The 22593-nt window shown below is 44.7% G+C and overlaps 1 protein-coding gene across 1 annotated transcript in view; it reads right to left on the bottom strand.

Moving 5' to 3' along the window:
* kcnh8 (potassium voltage-gated channel, subfamily H (eag-related), member 8) overlaps positions 1-22033 on the bottom strand; it is a 46100-nt gene extending 24067 nt beyond the window's left edge. Inside the window, exons 1-6 of the mRNA XM_071919291.2 lie at positions 21958-22033; positions 10552-10785; positions 7465-7596; positions 4088-4218; positions 1384-1618; positions 991-1148 (exon numbers count right to left, since the gene is read on the bottom strand). Of these exons, the coding sequence (XP_071775392.2) occupies positions 991-1148; positions 1384-1618; positions 4088-4218; positions 7465-7596; positions 10552-10785; positions 21958-22033 (966 nt within the window). The remainder of the gene's footprint in view (positions 1-990; positions 1149-1383; positions 1619-4087; positions 4219-7464; positions 7597-10551; positions 10786-21957) is intronic.
* Positions 22034-22593: the final 560 nt, after the last annotated feature.

Consider the following 22593-nt stretch of genomic DNA (forward strand, 5'->3'; position numbering starts at 1 on the left):
CTCTCAGTCTTTCGCTCGTTCTTTTCATCCTTCATAGCTTTCTCTACAATTCTGGTTACTCTTTTCAATCTTCTATCTTGCCTCGTTTTTCACCTGTGTCCTTTATTTCTCTTCTCTTTCTATAATCTATCACAGCCTGGTTTAAATTAGCCCCAGTGGAGCAGTTTGATTTCCTGTTGTTCTACCTATACAAGGATCGTGTGTGTGTGTGTGTGTGTGTGTGTGTGTGTGTGTGTGTGTGTGTGCATGTGCGCACGCGCACTCTCATTCATGCATTGCTAGATTAGATGTTTGTGTGTATCCATCCAGTATAATGGACCCATTTGATTTGAGTTACATTGGTTGACCCAAAGTAAACAGCAGCGCAAAGCACAGTCAGACAATCTCTTTCTCCCAATTAGAGGCCAGAGAAGCAAAATCTAAAAACGTTGAGCAACCAATCAAAACCTCCCAACAGTGCAGCGCTTCCGTTGGGTAATATCATTCAGCCGGGGACAAGACAGGGAGGTCTACCTAATTGCTCTAGATCTCTGTTTCTTCCCTCATGCAACTATTCTTAAGGGGACCATGTATTTGACTTTAGCAGAACAGAAAAAGGTTCTAATGATACCACTTTGATTGTTTCCTCAGCCCTTGTACAGTATATGAAATCAATACACAGAGAATCAAAGAGGCGCTTGAGCGGCGCTGCAAACAATCCATGCGATCCATTCTTATGAAATGTCAAATGTGTTGGAGGTGCTGCGCTGCACGCTGCCCCGCTGTGTTGACAGGATTACATATTGGATCTCCTGTATTGGCCAATCCATCAAATATGAGACACTGCATTTTACAGTCATATTCAAAGACACATTCTATAGCACAAACAGTTGCATATGTTCTTTCTTTCTTTCTTTCTGTCTTTCTATTCCTTTTTTGCGCAGACTTAGCTCATCGATTAAGTTCTATATTGAACCCACTGGGTTAAGCAACTTGCTGATAGCTACTCACCACGCTGACTTTGAAGGCATAGAGCAGGTCAAAGGGCAATGCGGCCACCAGGTCGATGATGAACCACGTGGTCAGGTAGTGGATGCAGATCAGCCGAGCGTCAAAGATCACCTGGCCCGACTTGCTGACGTAAGTGGTGCGAAAATTGAATACAATGTCTGGTAGATGAAGAGAAAGATAGACAGACAACCAGAGTTAGAAGATGGGTTTATGTAAATGTTAGGGTTAAGGCTTGACAATTCACACTGCGCACCTACAAGACACCCCTCCAACCCCAAAACACACACAGTATGACAATTTAATTTGTCATGCTGCAAGCCTTAACCCTGTTAATATCTATATACATGTTCAGTCCCACAATACAGTCCCCCCTCCTGCAACTGTGCAACCAACCTATGATAAACAGTATCTCCACGGCGATATCACTGACAGTAGTGCTGCGGGTCAGGTCATCATCGCCGATGAAACACACATTGTAGGGCACTGTCACAGCAACATAAAATGTAGCCAGCAGAATCAGCCAGTCCCAGCCGGCCTTGAACGTGCTGTAGTGAAGCAAGATGAACTTGGACTTCTTGGCGTCTGCTACCTTGTACTCCGGCAGAGCAGGGGGGTCCCCAAACACATTCTGGATGGGAAAGGATGAGAAAACAGGACAGAAGTTGTGGACTGACTTTTGCAAATCAATTTATAAAATCAGTAACCTAATTTATTCATTGATTACAGATAGAATTATGAAATGTAATCATTTTAGTCATTTAATGACTATTTATTGTTTTATAAACAGCAAAATATTTTTTTTAAATGTCAAGACCCAATAAAATAGTAATTATGAATGGGAACGCCAGACTGTTACTAGCTTCTAGACTATTAATTTTCCATGATACCTGAGTTGCCCACAATATTTTGAGGGCATGTCATCAGAATAATATGGCGGAAAGCATGGAAGTTGTGTCAACAGTTAATGGTCTACATAAGTTACTAGGAAATAAACAAATTAAAATGTCAATCAAACACCTGATGCAACAATTTGCTCTGCCTGATTTAAAAAATACAACAAGAGCCACGAAAATAAGCTTCTTGGTTTGTTACAGTACCCATGCTTTGTTTTCTGACCAAGACGCATAGTAACACTAGCTGACCTTTGCACTTGGCTTTGGCTTGGTTTAGAGAGAGATAAATATTGCTGTCTCAAAGTCAGTGTTATTGTTTGTGTAGTAGACTAACTGTAAAACACAGTCACATAAAATCACTCTGAAACAGTATGCGAATTTTACTGCACCACGAATTGGATTATGTGACAATAGCATGAATTAGACTGACAATTTTCACCTATTTGTAATGTAAAACGGTTAGCTAAAGTCTACATTTAGGCAACTAAAACAACTTCAGCTAAGGTTATAGGGTTATAGTTGGGGTTAAGTTTAGGCAACTACAAGTTTTGTTAAGGTTAGGAGACTAAAACCATGTTGTTACGGTCACAGTAAGGTTTTGGGCATGGTTAAATAAGAACAACACATTTTAATTCTGTACTAATAACAAATGTTAAGTTTGCAAAGTTGAACACATTGGTATCTGAAAGGTGAAGTATCAGCCCTGGAAGTATCTCATCAGTAAGCAATCACTAACCTTTCACACATGTTCATTGTTTAGCAGTCCATTCACAAAGACTAACGTTACACAAATTGTTCTGTTAGCTTAGATGGTTAGCCACTGCGCTGTGCTAGCAAACAAATAATGCTAACTCAAGCTCAAGGAAAAGCACAGAAAACTCACTTCCAGTTTAGCATTAACTACTTAGGTTTCCTGGTGAGTGCTAGCAGTATTAGCAGTAACGTTAGACATGATAATATGGAGATATCATAAAAAATAACTATTCCCTTTGCTGTCCTCAGTCCTTATACTAAACATTTGAAAGGGTTAGAACATGAAAATGTTTTTCTTAGAAATTCATACTTACCATCTTGCTGTTTTCAACCAAAATAAATCTTTGCTAGTGTAGAACTGATAACCTAGCTAACCTAGCTAAATAATGTATGATAGCTTTTGCAAAGTATTAACAAAAACTAAAAAACAACAAGGTTTGTTACGTCGCCATGGTAACACACTCTGCTCTAACGTTAGCCACACTGATCCATCAGAAAACGGACAGAATTACTGACGGATACATTTCTGTCCGTTGGGCTGTTTTGTTTTGGAACGTCAACGTGTTCGCCGATTTAAAAAAAAAACAGTAGGAACGTCTCATATTTGCTAAACGGACTGTGATGAATCCGTCCGTCCAGAAAAAGTCCAACTGGGTTGAACTTTCTGTCCGTCAAAACGGACGGAAATCTGACAAGACAACGGACAGCTCTCATTGAAAATGAATTGAAATGAACGGAGACGGACAGACACAACGGATCAGTGTGGCCGTGGCCTCAGAGACAGCAGAATGCCGCTTTATCAAACAGCTGGGATGAAACCTATGCTACACAAACTTGCATGTACATTCATTTATCAGTTACTAAAGCATACAGCATATTCTTGCCCATGTAAAGTGCTCTTTGATAGACAGCACCTGTGGTGCCACTAGACCCAGATTGTTCAAGAGTCTTCAGCCTCTCCACTTCATTTTGTCTAATTTTGATGGACAAAATCAAGTGAAAAATTACTTTTTCATCTTGTTTGCTAATTTTCCATGCCCTAACATATACAACAAGGAATGCCAAAAAATGTTAAAAAAAAAAAAATGTGTACATAGAAATTCCAGCCAATAATATAAATAATTTCAACAATCCCCTGTCGTATAAAACCTGCAACTTTCAAAGTGACACAAATGGTAATACTGGGGACAAACTATTCTGCCATGGCGTCCTGCACTTCTGCCTGCTCCAACTCAAGAGGAGGCCAGCGCTCTCCAGTTCTTCTCAGTCACTTTCCATGTTTGCTATGGTCCACCCCCACCCACGTTTGAAAGAGTTCTTCTCTTTTGTTTTTGTTTACCAGAAATACGTTGAGTTATGGAAGACCTGCCATTTCATGTTGTCTTTAAACGATAATGATGTTAACTCTGCCTGTTCTGCGCTCAGGGACGGGCTGTAGTGTCTGGTGGTACCTTGTTGAGTTTAATCTTGCTCTTCTTCTCCCTGCTGTGGAGGTGACCAGAGATGTGGTAGAGGACGGTGCTGCTCCGCAGGCGAGCTGAGCTGAATGGAGAGCCTGCCTTCACCCTGCCCCGCCGGCGCTCTGAAAACACGCACACACACACACACACGCACACACACACACGCACATGCAGTTATTGTGCAACCTCCCCCTACAATACTTTACCCCCCTAGGTTAACTCCTGATGACTAAATCTGTCATTATGCTTGATGAAATACTTAATATTCTATCCTGGAAAGGAAAAAATGAATATGTAACAGCAAGACTTTGTCATTTCCCAGTAAATTGCACAATTTCTGAGTGAAGTAAAAAAAAAATACCTGGGTATTTATTGTCATTTTGCTTTTGTAAATGTCAAAGAACATTTGTTACCTGTTTTGATTCATATTATTCAGCCGTACGTATTGGTTGATGATGTCTTACCGCGTAAACACTATCTCCAGCAAAACAGGACAATTTTCGGCTTTGATAAGTCGCGACTGGGGCAGATAGGTGGTTAAGTATTTGTTATGGTAGATTGCTGCTGAGGTAGGTTTGTGTGTGTGAGTGTGTTTCTTCCCAGTGCAGTGCAGTAGATAAAGTAAAAAGCGCAGGAGTGATGTGTTCAGATTGAGGAGCTGGGTAATGGAAGAAGGCACTTTATTGCTGCTGGGTTCGGAGCCCCATTCTCACTGTTGCAAACGCACAGCAAAGGACTAAAGCCAGATTGGCTCGGGGGGGATAACGCCAATAACAGGACCAGAGAATAGAAGCGATAACTGCTTCTGAGTGTCCTCGGAAAGTGTGTGTGTGTGTGTGTGTGTGTTTGGTGGGATGTGTGCGTGTACGTGCATGGGCGTGCGTGTGTGTGCGTGCGTACGGACCCCAGATGAGGCGAACAGACAGGGCCCATCCATAACGCAGCGCAGCCTTGGGGGACGCGACACGGCAGGAGCACAGAGACAGAGACACGCTTATTTTTAGATCTAATGAATTTCCCTTCGCTTTTATAGCCATGGTGGGAGATCGTGTGTGTGTGTGTGTGTGTGTGTGTGTGTGTGTGTGGGGGGGGGGGGGGGGGGGTGCATAGGTAGGGCAAATTGAGGAGGTGGGAACGGACAGATAAAAGCAGCTGGGGTAGATGAAGGGAAACAATTGGAAATAGAGCTGAAAGAGAGAGAGAGAGAGAGAGAGAGGGGGGGGAGGAAAGGACAGACAAATCAGGAAATGTTTGGCAAAAAGACGGGGAAGGACAGAAAGCCTAAAAAGAAGTGGAGAGCAAGAGAGAAAGAGAGAGGAGGGGGGTGAAACAGATTATGCAGAGAGAGAAGAGAACATTTGTGACAGAGTAAGTAAGACAGAACAGAGAAAGGCCAGAGTAATTAGATAGATTAAAACCAATGGATTGAGAGGAGAGGAGGGGAGAGGAGAGGAGAGGAGAGGAGAAGAGAGGAGAGGAGAGGAGAGGAGAGGAGAGGAGAGGAGAGGAGAGGAGAGGAGAGGAGAGGAGAGGAGAGGAGAAGAGCTGCTGACAAAAACTGGGCTTCCCTCTTCTGTGCACATTGTCCAGTCAGTGTGGGGTGCATGCAGAGAGAGAGCTAACTGGGTTGCATCTGAGGTGTGTGTCACTGTGTGCCTGTCCGTCCTTGAAAGGCTTCCCCCTCCATGGAGTGAAATGCCCCATTGTGCCACTGCTGCGCCGGCTCAAACACGCAAACACACACCGACACACCTTGTGCCTCCGCACCGAAAACGGCATCAAAATGCAAATGTTTGTGAGAATTACCATGCATACTCCCATTTAAAAGAGCTTGTCAGACCCAAAGCCATTACGGCGAGGCGTTCATCTCTGTCTAAAAGCACGCTGCATCAGCCTTTCCTTTGCTATGGAAAGCACTTCATTATGTGGGCAAAAATAACAATGCTTTCTGTTTCCTGTTCTCCGTTATTTACAATAATGAGAGTAATTAGGCAAATCCAGGAGGGGCAGACGTGAGATGAGAACAGTCAGTCTGCTGACTTCACACAGACAGACACACACACACATACATACACACACAAACACACACACACAAACACACTGACCTTCCCTCTTGCTTTCTTTGCTGCCTTTGGTTTTAGCTTAGGCGATGTCCTTAAAGGCAGCCTTTGAAGAAATTGATTTCGAGAGCAAAATTAGCTACTTTGTCTCCCTTTAGTTGTTCTCTGTATTTACAGTAATGAACATAATTAAAATTCTGGAGGGGCAGACGTGAGGTGAAGTTCTAACAAAGATTAGGGAGGAGAAAACAAGCTGATGACTCCACAGTTCCCCGCACTCACACACTCTCTACCTGCAAGTAAACACAGTCAGTGCTACAGCACTAGTGTTGGGCTGCAGCTCCTTTAACCCTTGCAATCAGTATGAGATTTCTAATGAGATAAATGAACTATGATCATGAATATTATGAAGTTGTGTCATCATGAATTGATATCACAATCCTGCTTCAGCCTCCCTATACTGACTAAGTCTACTGTACATTTTGAGAACTACATCACTGAACTGAATCACCATAAACAAACCTGTCAGCCATCTATTCAGCACAAATACCAGATACCTACAGTACTGAGCAGCTGTTTGAGTGGGTGTGAAAATAACTTAAAGTCACACTGAAATGAAAAAGGACTTTTTTTTTTGCCTTTTTAGCCCATCCTAACTATCAATTTGTATGGTATGAATCTCATTACTTTCATTTCATGGAAAACAGAAAATCTATTTAGTGGTGACTTCATCGTGCACAAGGAGGCGTACATTACAATTCCAACCAATAAAACCATCACAGGTTTTTGAACAATCCCGCCCCTCCGCCCCTCCGCCCCTCCCATCAACTAAAACTGCCCTTTTCTCCCTAACTGATGACACTTTTGAATGATCCTGCCCCAAAATCCTGTTTCAACAGAAAATACATTACATTAAGGAAGCAAGATGCCCTCAAATGCAGTTTCATTGTGACTTTAAGCACTTAAGTTAAAGGAAGAATGAAACAATGGTAAGGTAATCTGTCCTCACTATCTGTCCTATTAGCCTTTTGTCAGAGCTACAGAAGCTACAACCAGCTTAAACAAAATGGCAATGGTACAGCTTTTGTTTTTTACCACGTATATTGAGGGTTGATTTTGGAGACACTTTTGCTGGTTTGTTGTAGTTAAGTCAACATACTTCACCATTTCCCTCATTTAGCACAAAATCCTTCCTTCTCACATTCTTTCTTTATGGTCAGTTACACAGAGAAAAAGCTGTAAACCGTGAGCAATCCATTCAGCAACAACAACACACAGGCACACACACACATGCATGCATATACTGACCATCTCGCTTGTCCTCGTGGATGGCTTTGGCTTTAGTGTCGGTGATGTCCTTAAAGGAAGCCAGAAAGAGCACCACATCTCCCTTCTCGTTCTTAATGGGCACGATGTCCAACAGGCACCAGAACAATGCCGCTGGAAGGGAGCACACACACACACACACACACACACACAGACACACACACAGACACATGCCCACAAAATCCCATATTTATATATACAAATCACATAAATGTACTGTTTCCTACATTTAGATTATACGCTAACTCTACTCAGAATGGATTTACAATGTGTGTGTGTGTGTGTGTGTGTGTGTGTGTGTGTGTGTGTGTGTGTGTGAGTGTGTGTGCATGCATGGGGCAACAGTTCAACAGAAATCCCAGAAGGAGTGTTATTAGTATCTACAGTAGGAAATCCCTTGGGAGGAGCGGAGCCTTTAAATAGACCAAGTCACTATTCCCCAGGCACAGCAAGAGATGAACCCGGGCCAAATCTCCTGGTGTAAATGTATACAAAGAAATAGATTGCCTTTCAGAAGGTCTCCAGGTCAGTATGTGTGTGTATGTGTGTGTGTGCTTGCATCAGTGTTTGTGTGCTTGTGCTCATTATTTTATCAGCTGGATAAGCTCTTGATTTATTGACTTATGTTGTGGTCATAAGATTTTTTGGTTAAAAAAAGCACCTGGAATGGCAATACCACTTACCACTTCTACCATTTATCATGCTTTATTACACTTTCATATCATACCTGGGCATACATACCTGTGCAAGCATGTGAAAATAATTCTATCTTTTCTCTGTCTCTGTTATCCAAATAACTCAAAACTGATGTCAATGTCAGCAAATGTACCTCTTTTGTTTTAATGTCAAAATAATCAGCCAAATTATCCCACCAGTGATCAGATTAAGTGTTAAAATCGTATTATCTGATGATTTCTTCAAAGGTAGGAGGAATTTTCTTCAACCTCTCCCAAACTTAATTTCTTCTCCCTTTCCCTTTCTCTCTCTCTGGGTCTCTAATTGTTTTGCAGCATGCAAACTATGTCAAGATGAAGGTTTCTAATGTACAGAGTATGTTCCACCCTTCATTTCAGCAGCTGAATGAGTAGAGCGCGTATGAATGAGCTTCAGCAGAGTTGAATTGCTGATGAAGAGGGAATTCCCACGGAGTTCCCTCCCGTCACTCCCACTCACTAAATCTGCCTGGTGATGACTCAATCACTGTGTGTGTGTGTGTGTGTGTGTGTGTGTGTGTGTGTGTGTGTGTGAGCGCGCGTGCATATGTGCATGCCTGCGAGACAGGGCAACAACATCAAACACACAGTGAGAGAAAGAGTGCTCCTGATTGCGAGCACGCAGCTTTCTCTTTTCTCAGGCAGACAGACGGAGGATGAACTGAGTCAATCAGCGGTGTCTATTTTCAGGACTCTGCTGTGACAGACGGAGAGGAAGGGATGAGACAGCATGAAAAGACAGAGGGAGGGAGAAAGAGAGAGAGAGAGAGAGAGAGAGACGGGCATGGCAGACAGACAGAGAAACCGACAGAACACTGTATGATCTCGAAATACTGAGAGAGGAGCAAGGAGAGGTGGGAGAAAAGGGAGAGCAGAGTGAGGAAAAAGGTGTGGCAGACAGAGAGAGAGAAAAGTAAAGGATAGAAAGCAGCGGAGAATGAGAAGAAAAGGAGGAGACAGCGATAGAAAAGTGTCGTTTCTGATGGCCAGGTTTTAGCCCGGCTGTGTCTACACTGACGTTCTGAACTGGGCTGAGCCAGCCAGCCGTGTTTCATAACCTGGTCAGACCGGCCCACAGCTCGCTGCACGCTGTGACAGAGAGGATAAACGCTTGTGAATTCTATTTAAAACGTTTCCTGTCTCCCGTGGAAGAAAAAAAAAAGCTTTTTCTATTTCAATAATTACCCGTTCAAAGCTCTTGTTAAATCTGCATTACAGAACCAGCACTTGGGTGAAGAATTATAGGAAAGGAGCACAATATCTGACACAACCTGCACACTGTCTGTACCAATCTGTCTGCACCGAATCATTTCAGAAGAATATATCATAAACTATCCTGGTGCTTGTTTGACTTGTGCACAAATTAGAAAGCAATTGATATATCAAGTGAAACTATGACTTGTGACAGAGCAACAGCTGAGAATTTCACTAACAAATAGATGCATTTGTTGCAAGACTTAATTCACAAAATAAAAACAAAATCAACACTTAAGTCCTACAACATGAATGGTATTTAGTGCAGTAAAACAAATACCATAACATATTTTTTGTAAATCTGAGAAACTGAGTAAAGTGAACCCTGCCATTGCCATGCATGGAGGCATGGCACAATCACACATCACAGAAAGCACATGTCCATTGATGTCCATGTTATGGTTTTCTGGAAATCTATGTGTGGGCGTGTGTGAGACGCGCTCATTATTTTCAAATCCGTTTTGATCATTGGCCAGCTGGCTAATCAGCAGAGACACAACCCAAACTATACCACACCGCAGCTCGCTGCTGGGCTCAGTGGAGTTGAAGGAGACGGGGTGAGAGAGTCACTGAGATGACTGCTATGAAAGTTTAATGTGTCTCAGTGTTAAATAATGATTGGGGTACGTTCCTGACTGATGGCTTTGTTTAATCGCCTTTTAATGAGAGCGGGCCGCTGAAAAGACCTATCCATTCATCCCTTCCACCCGTTGCTCCATCCATCCATGGCTCCATCTATGCCAATTTAAATGGGGCCTCTTCAGAAATAGCCACAGAGAAAATCACCATCCATTTAAAGAAATACATAGGCAAAGACCCACATGGTAATGACTCTTAAACTCTGGCTGTGCACTGTAATGGCTTTCTGTACTTGTCTACTTTCCTTGTCTCCAACCCTTTACTGCTAAGTGGTCAAGGTATTGTGACTAGGCATATTGATATTGAAGGAAAGGAAAGGAAAGGAAAGGAAAGGAAAGCCAAGGAAAGCAAAAGAAAGGGACAGAGTAGCGCAAAGCAGAGCAAGGAAGTAAAATTAAGGGAACTGAGGTAACAACTGAGACTCTGTGAACTTTGTGAATCCCGTTGACTTTCCGCAGCTCACCCGTCTTCTTGTAGAACATGATCTCGTCCTTGAACTCCTTGCGCTCCTCCAGCGCGTCGTCGATGCTGAGGATGATGCTGTCGCTGGTCTCGGGCCCGTACAGGAACTTACAGGCGCAGCTCTTCTGCATGACCTCGGCCCGCGAGAAGCCTGTGAGCTCGCAGAAGCCATCGGAGCAGTAGACGATGGGGAAGCCCTGGGACACCTGAGCATTGGCCAGGATGAAGTTGCTGTCTGCAGGAGGAGGAGGAGGCATAGTAAAAAAAGTCAAAGGCAATAAGTTGACTGAACTAAATAAGGAGGAAAGGAATCAACATACAGAATGAAGTAGAGGTAGAGATGATTTTATTCTCTATGGCAGGAGTTCTCAAATGTTTTCATGTCATGAATCCATAGATAGAAACACATTAGGGACATGGATGACCCATTTGATAGGATTTTGCCCCAGGGACTCACATGGGAAGATTTTTGTTGATTTAGTATTGAATTGCAAGGCTGTTCACACTGTACACAAGGAGATGAAAGTGGTCAGAGTGAAACCTTTGACTAGAATAGTCAGTCTCTGATTGGGATAATTTCTAGTGAATTCAACTACAGGGATATTAAATTATTCCTCATTTTTCCGGGGACCCCCTGGAACTCCTTCAAGGACCCCTGAAGGTCCCCGGACCCCATTTTGAGAACCGTTGCTCTATGGCATGTCACTCATCTGGCAAAGCACAGTATAAATGCCATAGATTAAGATTACTAAGGGAAGTTATGTTTTTTAAAAATGTCTTTATCCAGTGATTGGTTGAGCACATTTTGCCACTGAGCAGCTCTATTGGAGCAATTGTGGTGAAGTACCTTGCTCAAGGGCACTTCAGTGGTAGCTGTTGAAGGAGGAAAGAGTGTTTCTCATTCACATTCCTCACCCAGATTTTCACCCAGCTAGCAGGGAAAGCTGTACCTTCTGGTCACTAGCCCACTTCTGTAACCTCTGGGCTACCGCCAACTGCTTTATACACCTTCAGATAATAAGAATGTAAACAAATTCAACAGCTCAAGGAGCGCCTCCCTGCTTGTTACACTGAATCGGCGCTTGTTTGCCATCAGGGCTAAGAAATGACCTTTCAGCAGAAGGACACCGCGGCTGATGGGATCCTCAGCTGATGAAGGCCTGTGTGGGCTGCAGCACGAAGGTCATTTGCCTCCATAAATGGTGGTTTTATCTGCAAGTTAAACTGCCTTCCTTTGAAAAACATTACTCACTGTCTGTATCAAAGAAAGTGACACTGAATTCACGGTGCCTCCACTGCGAGAGTTACAGTAAGGAGAGGTTACGTGTTAAGGAGAAAGTTTGGTAAAGCGTGAAGTGAAGAGTGAGATCAATGTGGAATGTGCTGGAGTAAGAGAGTGATGACAGTGAGAAAAGAATCGCATTAGCACTGAAGTCTATCACAATTAATTGGCCTATTTGTGTCTACTTCTAAATGAGTACCCTGTTGAAGTGGACCAGCTGTTTACACCTGGATCCATCTATTAACACACAAACACACACCCACAACCGCACAAACACACACACAAACAACCACCCCCACACACACACACACCCACGCATACACACAGTGCCAGCTTACAGAGGGGGAGGATGGTGCTGAGCTGTGCTGATAGAAAGCTAATGTTTACAGTACAACACACAGTACATCCGACAGTGGACTACTTTGGCTTGGTAAAATCTGTATTGTGTGTGTGTGTGTGTGTGTGGACAGCTGTAATTTGATAAGGAGTCAAACCTGCTGCTCAGCACAACACCTAAATTACATAACATCCTCCAAGTCCCCACCCACACACACACACACACACACACAGGCACACGCACGCACACACACACCCTCAATCACACGCTAACAAACACAAACGCACAAAGCGACAAGAGCCGGAGTATAATCATTGCTTGAGACACCCCACAAAATGACTTGTTTCAATTACATTTCATTACAAAAATCAATTTTCTGCATCGATAATTCCTTTTTCCACCAGCCACCGATGTTTAATTGTTTTATGTTGTATGTCAGGCTTTGTCAGAGGAAACCGCCGCAGATTTGAACTGGGAATACAGCCGCTCAGAACAAAACCCTTGTATGTGTCCCTCAAGAGGAATTAGCGACACGCTCCTTTTCATAATCCCATTCACCGAGCCACAATCGCATCGCCACGCTCGCTGGCACTCGCTGAGAATTCGAGATTCGAGTCAGAGGCTTCGGTTTTGAGCGGCTTGACGGGACGGAAGTGCAGATACCCTCAGATGATGCAGTAGTGGAGAGTAAAAACCTGCAGCCGCCACCTCCCCCACCAAAAACAGTCACCATAAACGAATAAAACCACAATGACAGTGAGCTGCACTCGCTCATAAAAGACACAAAAAAATGAAAGAACCCAGAGAATGTGTTGTCAGCAGTATTACTGTGCGTGGCCCAGACAGATGGTCAGAGCGGGTCGGAGCGTTGGGACCGGCTGTCAGACGCGGGGCCCCTCCAGGCTCCGGGTAAGCAGAGACGGAGCGACAGGACCGCTGGCCTCCCAGGGACCCGAGGACCCGAGGCGAGGGCCTGCAGCCTGTCTAGTGGCAGGAGAGGCTGGTGCTGAGCGGGCCCGACAGAAAACTAATGTTTACAGTACAATACACAGTATATTTGACAGTGGATTACTTCGGCTGGGTTGAATCGATATATATTATGTGTGTGTGTGTGTGTGTGTGTGTGTGTGTGTGTGTGTTTGTGTGAGGAGGGGAGGCGAGGGGATGTGAGGTAACCCTGATTTGTGGTGCAGCTTGGACTGCTTATCAAATTTCAGCAGACTGCACGCACACACACACACACACACAAGAAGAATACATAGTCCCCCATCTGGAAGCTCCTTACTCTGTAACAGGACAGATTGGATCCAAGCACTAGACTGATTTGGGGCAGGGAGGGTTGCAGACAGGTTTGAATAATCATAAAGCAAAGGGAAGAAAAGTTAAAATAAGACAAGGTACACTCCCATCCTTCTATCACTTGCCACTTGTGTGTGTATTCATAGCAATTCTATCCAACCCCTTTTTTCCACTCCCTCCTCTTGTTTTTGAAAGATTTCAGCAAGGGGGGAGGAGTGTGGATGGGTCTTTATTTGCTTGTTTGTTCATTTGTTTGTTTGTGACAAATGATATCTCAGATGCTCGGATTGGCACAAGGAGGTGCTATTTGTCACTGATTGACAAAGAAGGGGAATGCCGTCACCTTTATCATTCCTGTCCTTTTTCCCAAGATCCTTCCTTGCTTCCTTCCTTCCTTCCTTCCCTCCTTCCCTCTACACCTCCTTCTCTTCCTCCCTTCTTCTGTCCTGCTTTCCCTGCCTCCCTCCCTCTGTTCCTCCTTTCCTCCCTCCCTCCTTCCCTTGCTGCCTTCCTCCTTCCCTTCCTCAATCCCTCCTTCCCTTGCTCGCTTCCTCTATCAGCCTTCACGCCCCTCCCAATCCTCCTCGCCCCCCTCCCTCCTCCCTCCCAGCTGTTCTTTATATCCCTCCTACCGTTTTGGATCTCTCCGCCTAATTACTCTTCGTCTCCTCTCAACCCTTGGAATCCCACCAATCCATCCCTCTGTTCCCCGATCTATTTATTTCCTTCACTCTTTGCAAACTTTTCTTCCCCATAACCTCTAGGAGAGCGTCATCCGTCTGTCTTTACCTCTTTCCCTCCTCTGTGCCCTGAACCTCCGCTAAAGGAACAGAAAGAAAAGTCTCCATTCCTCTCTGAATCCTTTCCATATGCCGCCTCGCTGTTTCTCCGCCGCTCCTTAGCTCTCTTCCCTACTTCTCTCTAGTCTTGTTTCTCTTTCTTCGCCCTGTCTCTTCCTGTCTCTCCACCTCTCATACTCGTCATCACCCCCCCACCCCACCCCTCCCCTTTTCTCTATCTCCCTATCTCTCTCGCTCTCTCCTCTGAATCTCTTTTGGCTAATTGCTCCTGTGTAGAAGCCCATAGATCATCTCCCCTTGTGCTCACACTACTGCCTGACAGCTGCTGGAGAAACCCCACAGGGATAGAGGGGAGAGAGGGGAGGAGGAAAGACAGAGAGAGAGAAGGAGGGAGGGGAGGAACGAGGGCAAGGAGAGAGGGGTAAATGATGGAGGGAGGGTGCGAGGGGGGAAAAGAGACGGAGAGAAAGAAGAAGAAAAACAGCAAGAGAAGGAGAGAGGGAACCTTCTTCTTATGTAATCGCAGTCGACCGGAGCGCTGCGTAATTGTCGGCGAGAGAACGATTTGTCAAGCATCAGTCAAGAGCGGCCTATTAATAAATGAAACTTAAATGTAATCATATCATCAAATCATATCTTCCTCTCCGCTTGTATCCCTTTTGGGGATGAGGAGAGTTTTAAGGCCAGGAGCGGTTTGTGTGTGTGTTTCCCCGAAGCCAAGGATCTACTTTCTCAGCAGGTCAGTGCTACAGTAACTACTGTAGGTGGGTCAGAGGGAAATCTGTGGCAGCTCAAACTGCAACATCAGGTGCACTCCCTCACTACACCCTCCTTAAACAAATGAGATATGGAGGTGGGAGAAGGGAGCTGAGGGGAACGAGGTGTGTGTGTGTGTGTGTGTGTGTGTGTGTGTGTGTGTGTGGAGGGGGGTATTTCGTCCACACACTGCTTTGCCCCAGATTTGAGGTTTTATAATACACACACACACACTCACAAAGACTCCATATGGATTTCCTCGACAGCCCCTCGCCGCCACCAACTGCAACCCCTGAGCTATTTAGGGAACGACAATCAATGCGATGGGCAAGCGAGCACGGGGAAAGCCAGGGAGAAATGGAAAGAGAGAGAGAGAGAGGGAAGGTGAAACTGACAGAGAGGCACAGCGGGGACAGCGGGAGATGGATGGAGAGGCAGGTGAGAAAGTGAGAGATGAAGGGGGACGGTCGGACAGGTGAAGGGGAAGAGAAGGGGAAGGTGAGAAATATACCGAGACGGACGGATGAGGGCGGAGGAATGAGCGAGGCTGATAGAGAGAGAGAGAGAGAGAGGGAGAAAGTTGAAGTAAGTGAGATAAAGCTGCGAGAGGCGGAGTGACGAGAGAGGGGAGATGGAGATGGGGTGCGGCGAAAATGGGCGAGGAAGTGGAGAGATGGATGGAAAAGAGAACAGGAGTTTTTAGAAAGACCTCCTCACCTCTCTGCAAGAATTCATACAGAGAAGTCGCAGAAGCGCTGTGTCTGTCTACTGAACAAAGTCACTCCCCGGTAACCATGGTTACCACTGACACACACCATGGCAACCAAGGTTACAACTCTATGGTTTGTCTTAGCAGTGGATACAGTATCGTCACAGTCAACACTTGGGATTATGCGATTAGTGCCACACAGTCAAGTGACTCCGATATTCATGGAAGTGGTGAGTTGCTGTATCAACAAATTGCTAATCAATCAGTTGTATTTTGTGGTGAAAACGGTGGTGAAAGAACACACACACACACACACACACGCATAAGCATGTGCACACATAGATACACATATATGCATGTGCAAAGACACCCACACATCCATGTAATCGAAAACACGTCCACAAATCACACAAAAGAGCTCAAGTGGAATAGTAATCCACTCAAACCATATAATTGAAGAGAGAAAATCATTAGACAAATCCACCGCCTTAATCACTTGTGCGGCTCTTTATCATACAGTCCCCCAGGCTCTCACCAACAGAAACATTACACCAGTCATTACATTCCTGTAATTTGCGAGCCTGCCTCCCTCCCTTCCCATTCTCTCTTTCTCTCTCTCTCTCTCTCTCTCTCTCTCTCTCTCTCGGTCAATATCTTTTTTCACCCTCCATTTGTCTATTTCCCTCTCTGCTTTCTCTAAATTTCTTTCATAGCCCCCCCCCCCCCCCCCCCCCTCTCTCTCTCTCTCTCTCTCTCTCACACCACCACCCCCCCCCCCCTCCCCTCCCAGTCCCCTTTCCCCATTTGAACAATTAATTGAGTCTAAAAATGTCCGACTTGGCCCAGACTTCCGCCGGTGAAATCCCGTTTGTCGATCGTTTTGGACAGTCCATTAGAGACGGTGATTAGGAGAGGAATCTCACTAATTAGGCTCGTTAACGAGGCAGAATGTCCACGGCAACGGGGACGGGGACGGAGAGACGGGAGACGGGAGACGCTCTCATCAGGAAGTCCCTGAAGTTGGCTGGAACAGACGAGGGACTCACCCCCTTTAAGTGCACAGTAATAATCAAGCCTGGTGACCTTAGAGGGAGGCCAGCGACTGCATGCTGAGTCCACAGCGATGACGGCGCTCTGTCCCTTTAACTAAACGCTCTTTCAACCAATCCCAACTTTGCAGAGAGGGCTTGTTAAAGCCAGTGAATACTGGTTTGCTGTTAATTCAAAAACACTAATTTCCATTTTCAACACTTAGCTGATCCCCCTGTCTACCTCAGGTTACAATGAGTGAGTAGGAGTAGGAGTGAGTAGGTAGGGGTTCAGTGTCTTGCTAAAGGACACGTCGGAAATTGCAGTTCAAAAACTTAAATTCACATGCAAAGAGACAATTCAAGAAATGGGATATTTTGCATGTTCACATATTAAAACCAACATGTCCAAAAAGCACCTGTGCTTTGAATGCATATGGGTTTTCACATAACTTTTTTGGACAGGACACATGGGTGCTGATGGACACACATTGGCTGTTGTAGGGAGCAAAACTATGTATAACACCCTGTCAAAACATGCTTTCTCGAAGAACCTATTATTTCTTTCTATATATAGTTTACATACAGATCATATTTCATGAAAGGAACATCATTTATGTTCTACATGATCTGTGCACTGAGCTCCACCACAGCACCATCCTTTTTGTTTATTTTTGTCCTAAAAGGAGACAGTCCCAATATTAAGTGGGCATTGGAGAAAATGGAGCAGCAATGCCAGTCCACTGCCACTGAGCGAGCTGCCTGCAGCACTACAGTCAATGATGATTGATTACACCCTCACAGTCTCATAACTGCACTCATTACTTCTTTCACCATCATTCTCTGGCAGAGGACAACACCAGACCTGCCTTTCCACAGGTAAGCATGATGAGATAGTAAGGCGAACGTCCACTAAAGCGCTATTAAAGGAAACTGTATGACATAATTCAGGTGAATCCAGGCAGGTAAATCCAGGTTATCTCTACTTTAAAGGCCCTCATTGGAAAACGTATGTGCGACAGCAGTTGTTTCTGTGGGTTTCAAACTCAGTAATTAGCTCCCTAGGTCTTCCTGGAGGTCAGAAGGTTGTCGGTGAGATGGAGCCATATAGGGTTAGCATCCGTATACACTCTGTCTCCTCTCCTCACCGAGACTCTGGGATCTGCCATTGACGGCTTCTTCTATTGTGTGTGTGAAACCCCGGTGAGTTTTTAAGCATTCGTTTGGCAGCAAGTGGTAATCACGGCTTGGGATCCCCCAGCCACTTTTCAACAGCTTAATTAGAGGTACTGCATTTAAAGAAAGTTAATCAGCGGAGGGGAAACCACCGCTTTACTCCCCTTATGTTCAAAGAGAGGGGTAGCTGAGCACATGGGCGTGTGCGTGCATACACACACACACACATACACGCACACACACATGCACACACCCAAATGCATATGAGCATACCTGCACACCAACAAACAGATATGCACAGATGGCATAAGACGCATATATACAAACACACACACACACACACACACACACACAAGCACACTTACAGATTCTAATAAACTCTCAAACTAAGATATATGCGCACGACTGCACACACACACACACACGCACAAAGCTCTGTGGCACAAACTAGCAGAGTGCTGAAAGTACTGCATACTTTCCTCTCTCTGTTGCTCTAACTCACTTCCTCCTCTCTCTCTTCATCTCTCTCTTTTACACACACACACACACACACACAGGCTCCCTCTCTCTCGTTCACACGCATACACACTTAGACATTATCACCGTCGCCCTGTACCAACCCAACACACACAGCTGTTCCAGGTCTTGGCGTCAGTGAGTGTGACAGTAATTACCTGCCTAGTGGAGGTGGTACTAGTGTGTGCTGAGAGCGAGAAAATAGCAATCTCAAAGAATGGTGGAGAATGGGGAGCACACAGCACACTCCGGGAGGCTTCACACAGCCCTCTGCTGCGACTGAACGGCCAAACAATCTGCTTCATTTGGCAGCCGGACAGAGCGACATTGTCTCTATCTCCCCGATGAACCGCATCACACGTTGACAGAACGTCAAGTCAGCAAATAGTCCGCACCGGTGAAGTGATTACAGTAATGACTTCAGTCCATAGGTATTACATAACAACTTGCTATGGCTGCATTTAGATGGCACTTCATCCACATGATCATTTGCATGTAATGTCGCTGCCAATTATAGAGGAAATGAAGAGTTTCATTCCAAAATTAGATATCCACCATTTAAAAAAGTGATCTACTCTTGTAAAATGATTGGTCGCACAAAATGAAAACAAATTATTGTCCTTCTTAAAGGATAGTAGGTAACTTTAGTCAGGGGGTGACAAATGATAACACATTGAAATTGAATGATAATGGGGTTTTTGTCTTCTGAAAATGGATATATAGTATTCTGGGAATGAACTCTGTGGGATAAGTGATAATACACGATTTTAACGAGCAGCGCAGCACCAAATCCAGCTCCAGTGATGGACAGGTGATAAGACTAGTCTCCTGGATGTCACGCTGGAGTAGTGGTGACAGAGGGTGTCACAGCACTCTCTCGCAGCCGTCACAGTGCAGACCTACACTGCTGCAGACAGATTCTGTTATTTTGGATACAGTACAGGCAAACAGGGACACACTGAACTCAACACGGTGATCAGGAGGTGTTTGTGTCTGTCATTCTACAACGCACACATGGTAGAACATCAACACTGTTCCTCCCAATTTGATGTTACCCTTCAGAATGTCATAAAGTGGGCTACCAATTAGTTTAAAATGAACAGCAACTTAGCCAAAGTCATGTGATGCTGGAGGATTGTGTAGAACAGATGTGTACTCTCCTCCTCACCCTCCAAATGAGACAAATGACCATTGCATAGCTGTTGGTTTCTTAAACTATGGGGCTATATAATATGGGGTAATTTTGGCAGGTGATTTATGTTTTAAGAATTTAACTGAAACACTCATACAGAGCGAGTTACAGAGTTAAGAGTGAGCAGGCAGGGGCTCAGTGTCTTGCTGAAGGACACTTTGACAGGACACACAGCTGTTTCTGGGATTAAACCTGAGACTTTCCGGTTACAGGACAGTCTCTGTAACCACTAGGCCGCCCCATGGGTCACCACATCAAATATATTTAAACAAGCCTGCGTCTTAGCATGCGAGGCAAAAATATCTCCCTCGAGTGCAGGGGTTGAAAAAGTCTAAGAATCCCTTTTAAAAGGCTACTAATAAATGTGAAACCTTGCTCTGAGCGCATGCATGATCAACTTGAGGCCTCCTCGAATTTATTTTCCCCATTCCTATCATGACCCGTTTGCAGGTCTGACCCGTCTGTCTGGGCTTTGGATGATGTCAAAGGGGATCATCTAGCAGTGATCCCAGGCCTTCCCTTCTATTTGCTCCTGGCCAGGCCATCAGACCCAATTTGTCCCGTCAAGCTTCGCTGCCTCCAGTCTGCCCCATCTTGCGGTTCAAACCCTCTGTTAATTTCCGCTACCTTGCAGCTCAAGGACAGCGGTTCATTCACCGGGGCTTGGCAAACCATTTGGGCCAGGTACAGTAGTACCACTCTAATTCCCCTATGAGGCTATTAGTACAGAGCTCCTGTCCAAGCAAGCGAGTGTCTGCTGCCATATAGTCTACCTGAGCATACAGCCATGCTCAACGTGCAGAGGATTTGTTTGTGGGGACTGAAATAAAGATGCATCTATTGTTAGTATGGTGACGCTCTGAGTCATTTATCAAGTGGTTCAACCAAACTAGAGCAGATGTAGATTGTCCCAGAGAGGGGGGCACTGGGGGGGGGGGGCTGCAGGCTAGCATTATTACCATTAGGCCTAAGATAAGGAAGGTTAGCTACACCAAAAGTGGCAGGTATCGGCTCAGTCTGAAACAAAATCAATCAAAATAATGGATGGACTAGGCGTGTTTAAAAATGGCAAGAAATCTTGTAAATTTTAGGACAATATGACTACAAAAATGCTGTTTGTGATACACTATAATTGTTAGTCAAAGAGCAAAAGACTGGACATTTTTATCATAGCTGAAGTTTCTAACACCAAGCATGTCCACATTGCAAATATAACAAAACAAAACAACAAAAGGGGCTAAGATGTAATTGTTGATATCCTGAAGTTGATTTTGGCCTGATTTTGCTTTTAAATGAGTTCAGTGAGCTTATGCAAAAACAGTCTGCAGATACAAGTTTCCAGCTGGGCTGAAAGAGAGATAGGGAATGGGAGTAGACTAACTCAGTTGGACTAAACATGGAGCAAAAGTCAACTGTAAAAACATAGCTGATTTCAAAGAGTCTCTGCAACAGAAGTTGCTCATTATAAAAAAGAACTGCTCAAGACAGGCGAGAGAGTTCAGACAAAAGTTGTCGTTTAAAAAATGCCCGTGTGTGCCTCAGCCCGGGGAAAGACCTGCTGTAATGCTGCCGCCGACCAATTAATTTTGATAGATGCGACTGCTGCTTTCAGAGCGGCGGGAGGAATATCGCACTCACCGCGGGACTTGTCGGCCAAGGAGCAGAGATAATAAATGTTGACTTCGCTCAGATATGATGTGTGAACGACTCACAAAACCTGCATTTATTCAGGTGCAATCAGTACAAATGCGTGTCACAGGAATTGCGGCTGTAACTTGTGAACAAGTTGTCCAAACGTCTGCTGTGTCGCTGGGAGCCTGTGTGGGCGCCTATTTAACCCTCTGTCGCTGTCCGCGGTGCTGAAGCCTCAGCAACTTAATTGCGCTAACAGGCTACTGAGGGAGCGCTGTGGCTTTCTGTAACTGTGTCTCCTCTTGAGATGTGAAACAATTTTGTTTTGCCCTGAAGTTAAACTCTATATCTCGCAAACAGACTGGCGTGTGATAGGTGGCGCCCTGAGGTCTTCCTGTAATTAAAAGGCCGTGCGCACCATGAACAACAAACACAGAAATTTGGAACAACTACAAGTGTACAAAACTGTGTCTACATGTTTCATGACACACTGGAAGCCGTTAGAATCCCTTGAGTTTAACAATTTGATTTTTGCAGATAGTCAGGCTATTAACCTATAGGCTACTCAAGGTGCGCCAGAAAACACAATTTGCTTTGTCTAAGCTCATTACAGATGCATTTAAACAAAAAAAAATCAAAAAGATGACGAGGTTTAAAAATAACCATTAAAAAAAACTTACGAGTGCCGTCAAACCGTGTGGCTATAGTGTCCAGAAACGTGTTCTGCGGCGCTAATAATCCCTTCATCACAGGCATTTTCCCTCCTTGATGTCGAAGTCCCCATCAAAGTTACGGAAGAGAAGGTGCAAGTCGTCCAAACGTGTGAGGTGCGCCCATTAAAGCCGCTGAACCATAAAGGAACAGGGAGCTGTCCGGTAAACTAAGCACAGTACGATCCCTATCCACTGCAGAGTGCATGTGATGCGCGCACCCGTGCGTCTGGAGCCTATGTTGCGTGTGGAAATGACAAGAGAAGATGATGCCCGCAGGTGCAATTCAGGTAATAGCCAGGGACGACCGTGAGAGAGTGAGACTCCCTGTCAGCATTGCCATTATTATGCCGCTGGATTCAATGATCATCTCTCCACGGCGCGCAATGGTAGGAGACATCAATCACTCTCATCAACAACAACTGTGATCAAAGCGCAAATGGGGGTGTTTCACAGTATGGAGACACACTGTTGCCGCAAATCAGTGACAGAACTTTTTATTTATTTAATTCTCTACGAATTTCTCTATTCTCTATTTATTTCTCTATTTTCCAAAAACCTATCTGTTCTACTTTTAAACTTCTTTCTTTGTTTCACAAACTCTCA

Source organism: Centroberyx gerrardi, chromosome 19, assembly GCF_048128805.1.
Source record: "Centroberyx gerrardi isolate f3 chromosome 19, fCenGer3.hap1.cur.20231027, whole genome shotgun sequence".
In the NCBI taxonomy this organism is placed as follows: domain Eukaryota; kingdom Metazoa; phylum Chordata; class Actinopteri; order Beryciformes; family Berycidae; genus Centroberyx; species Centroberyx gerrardi.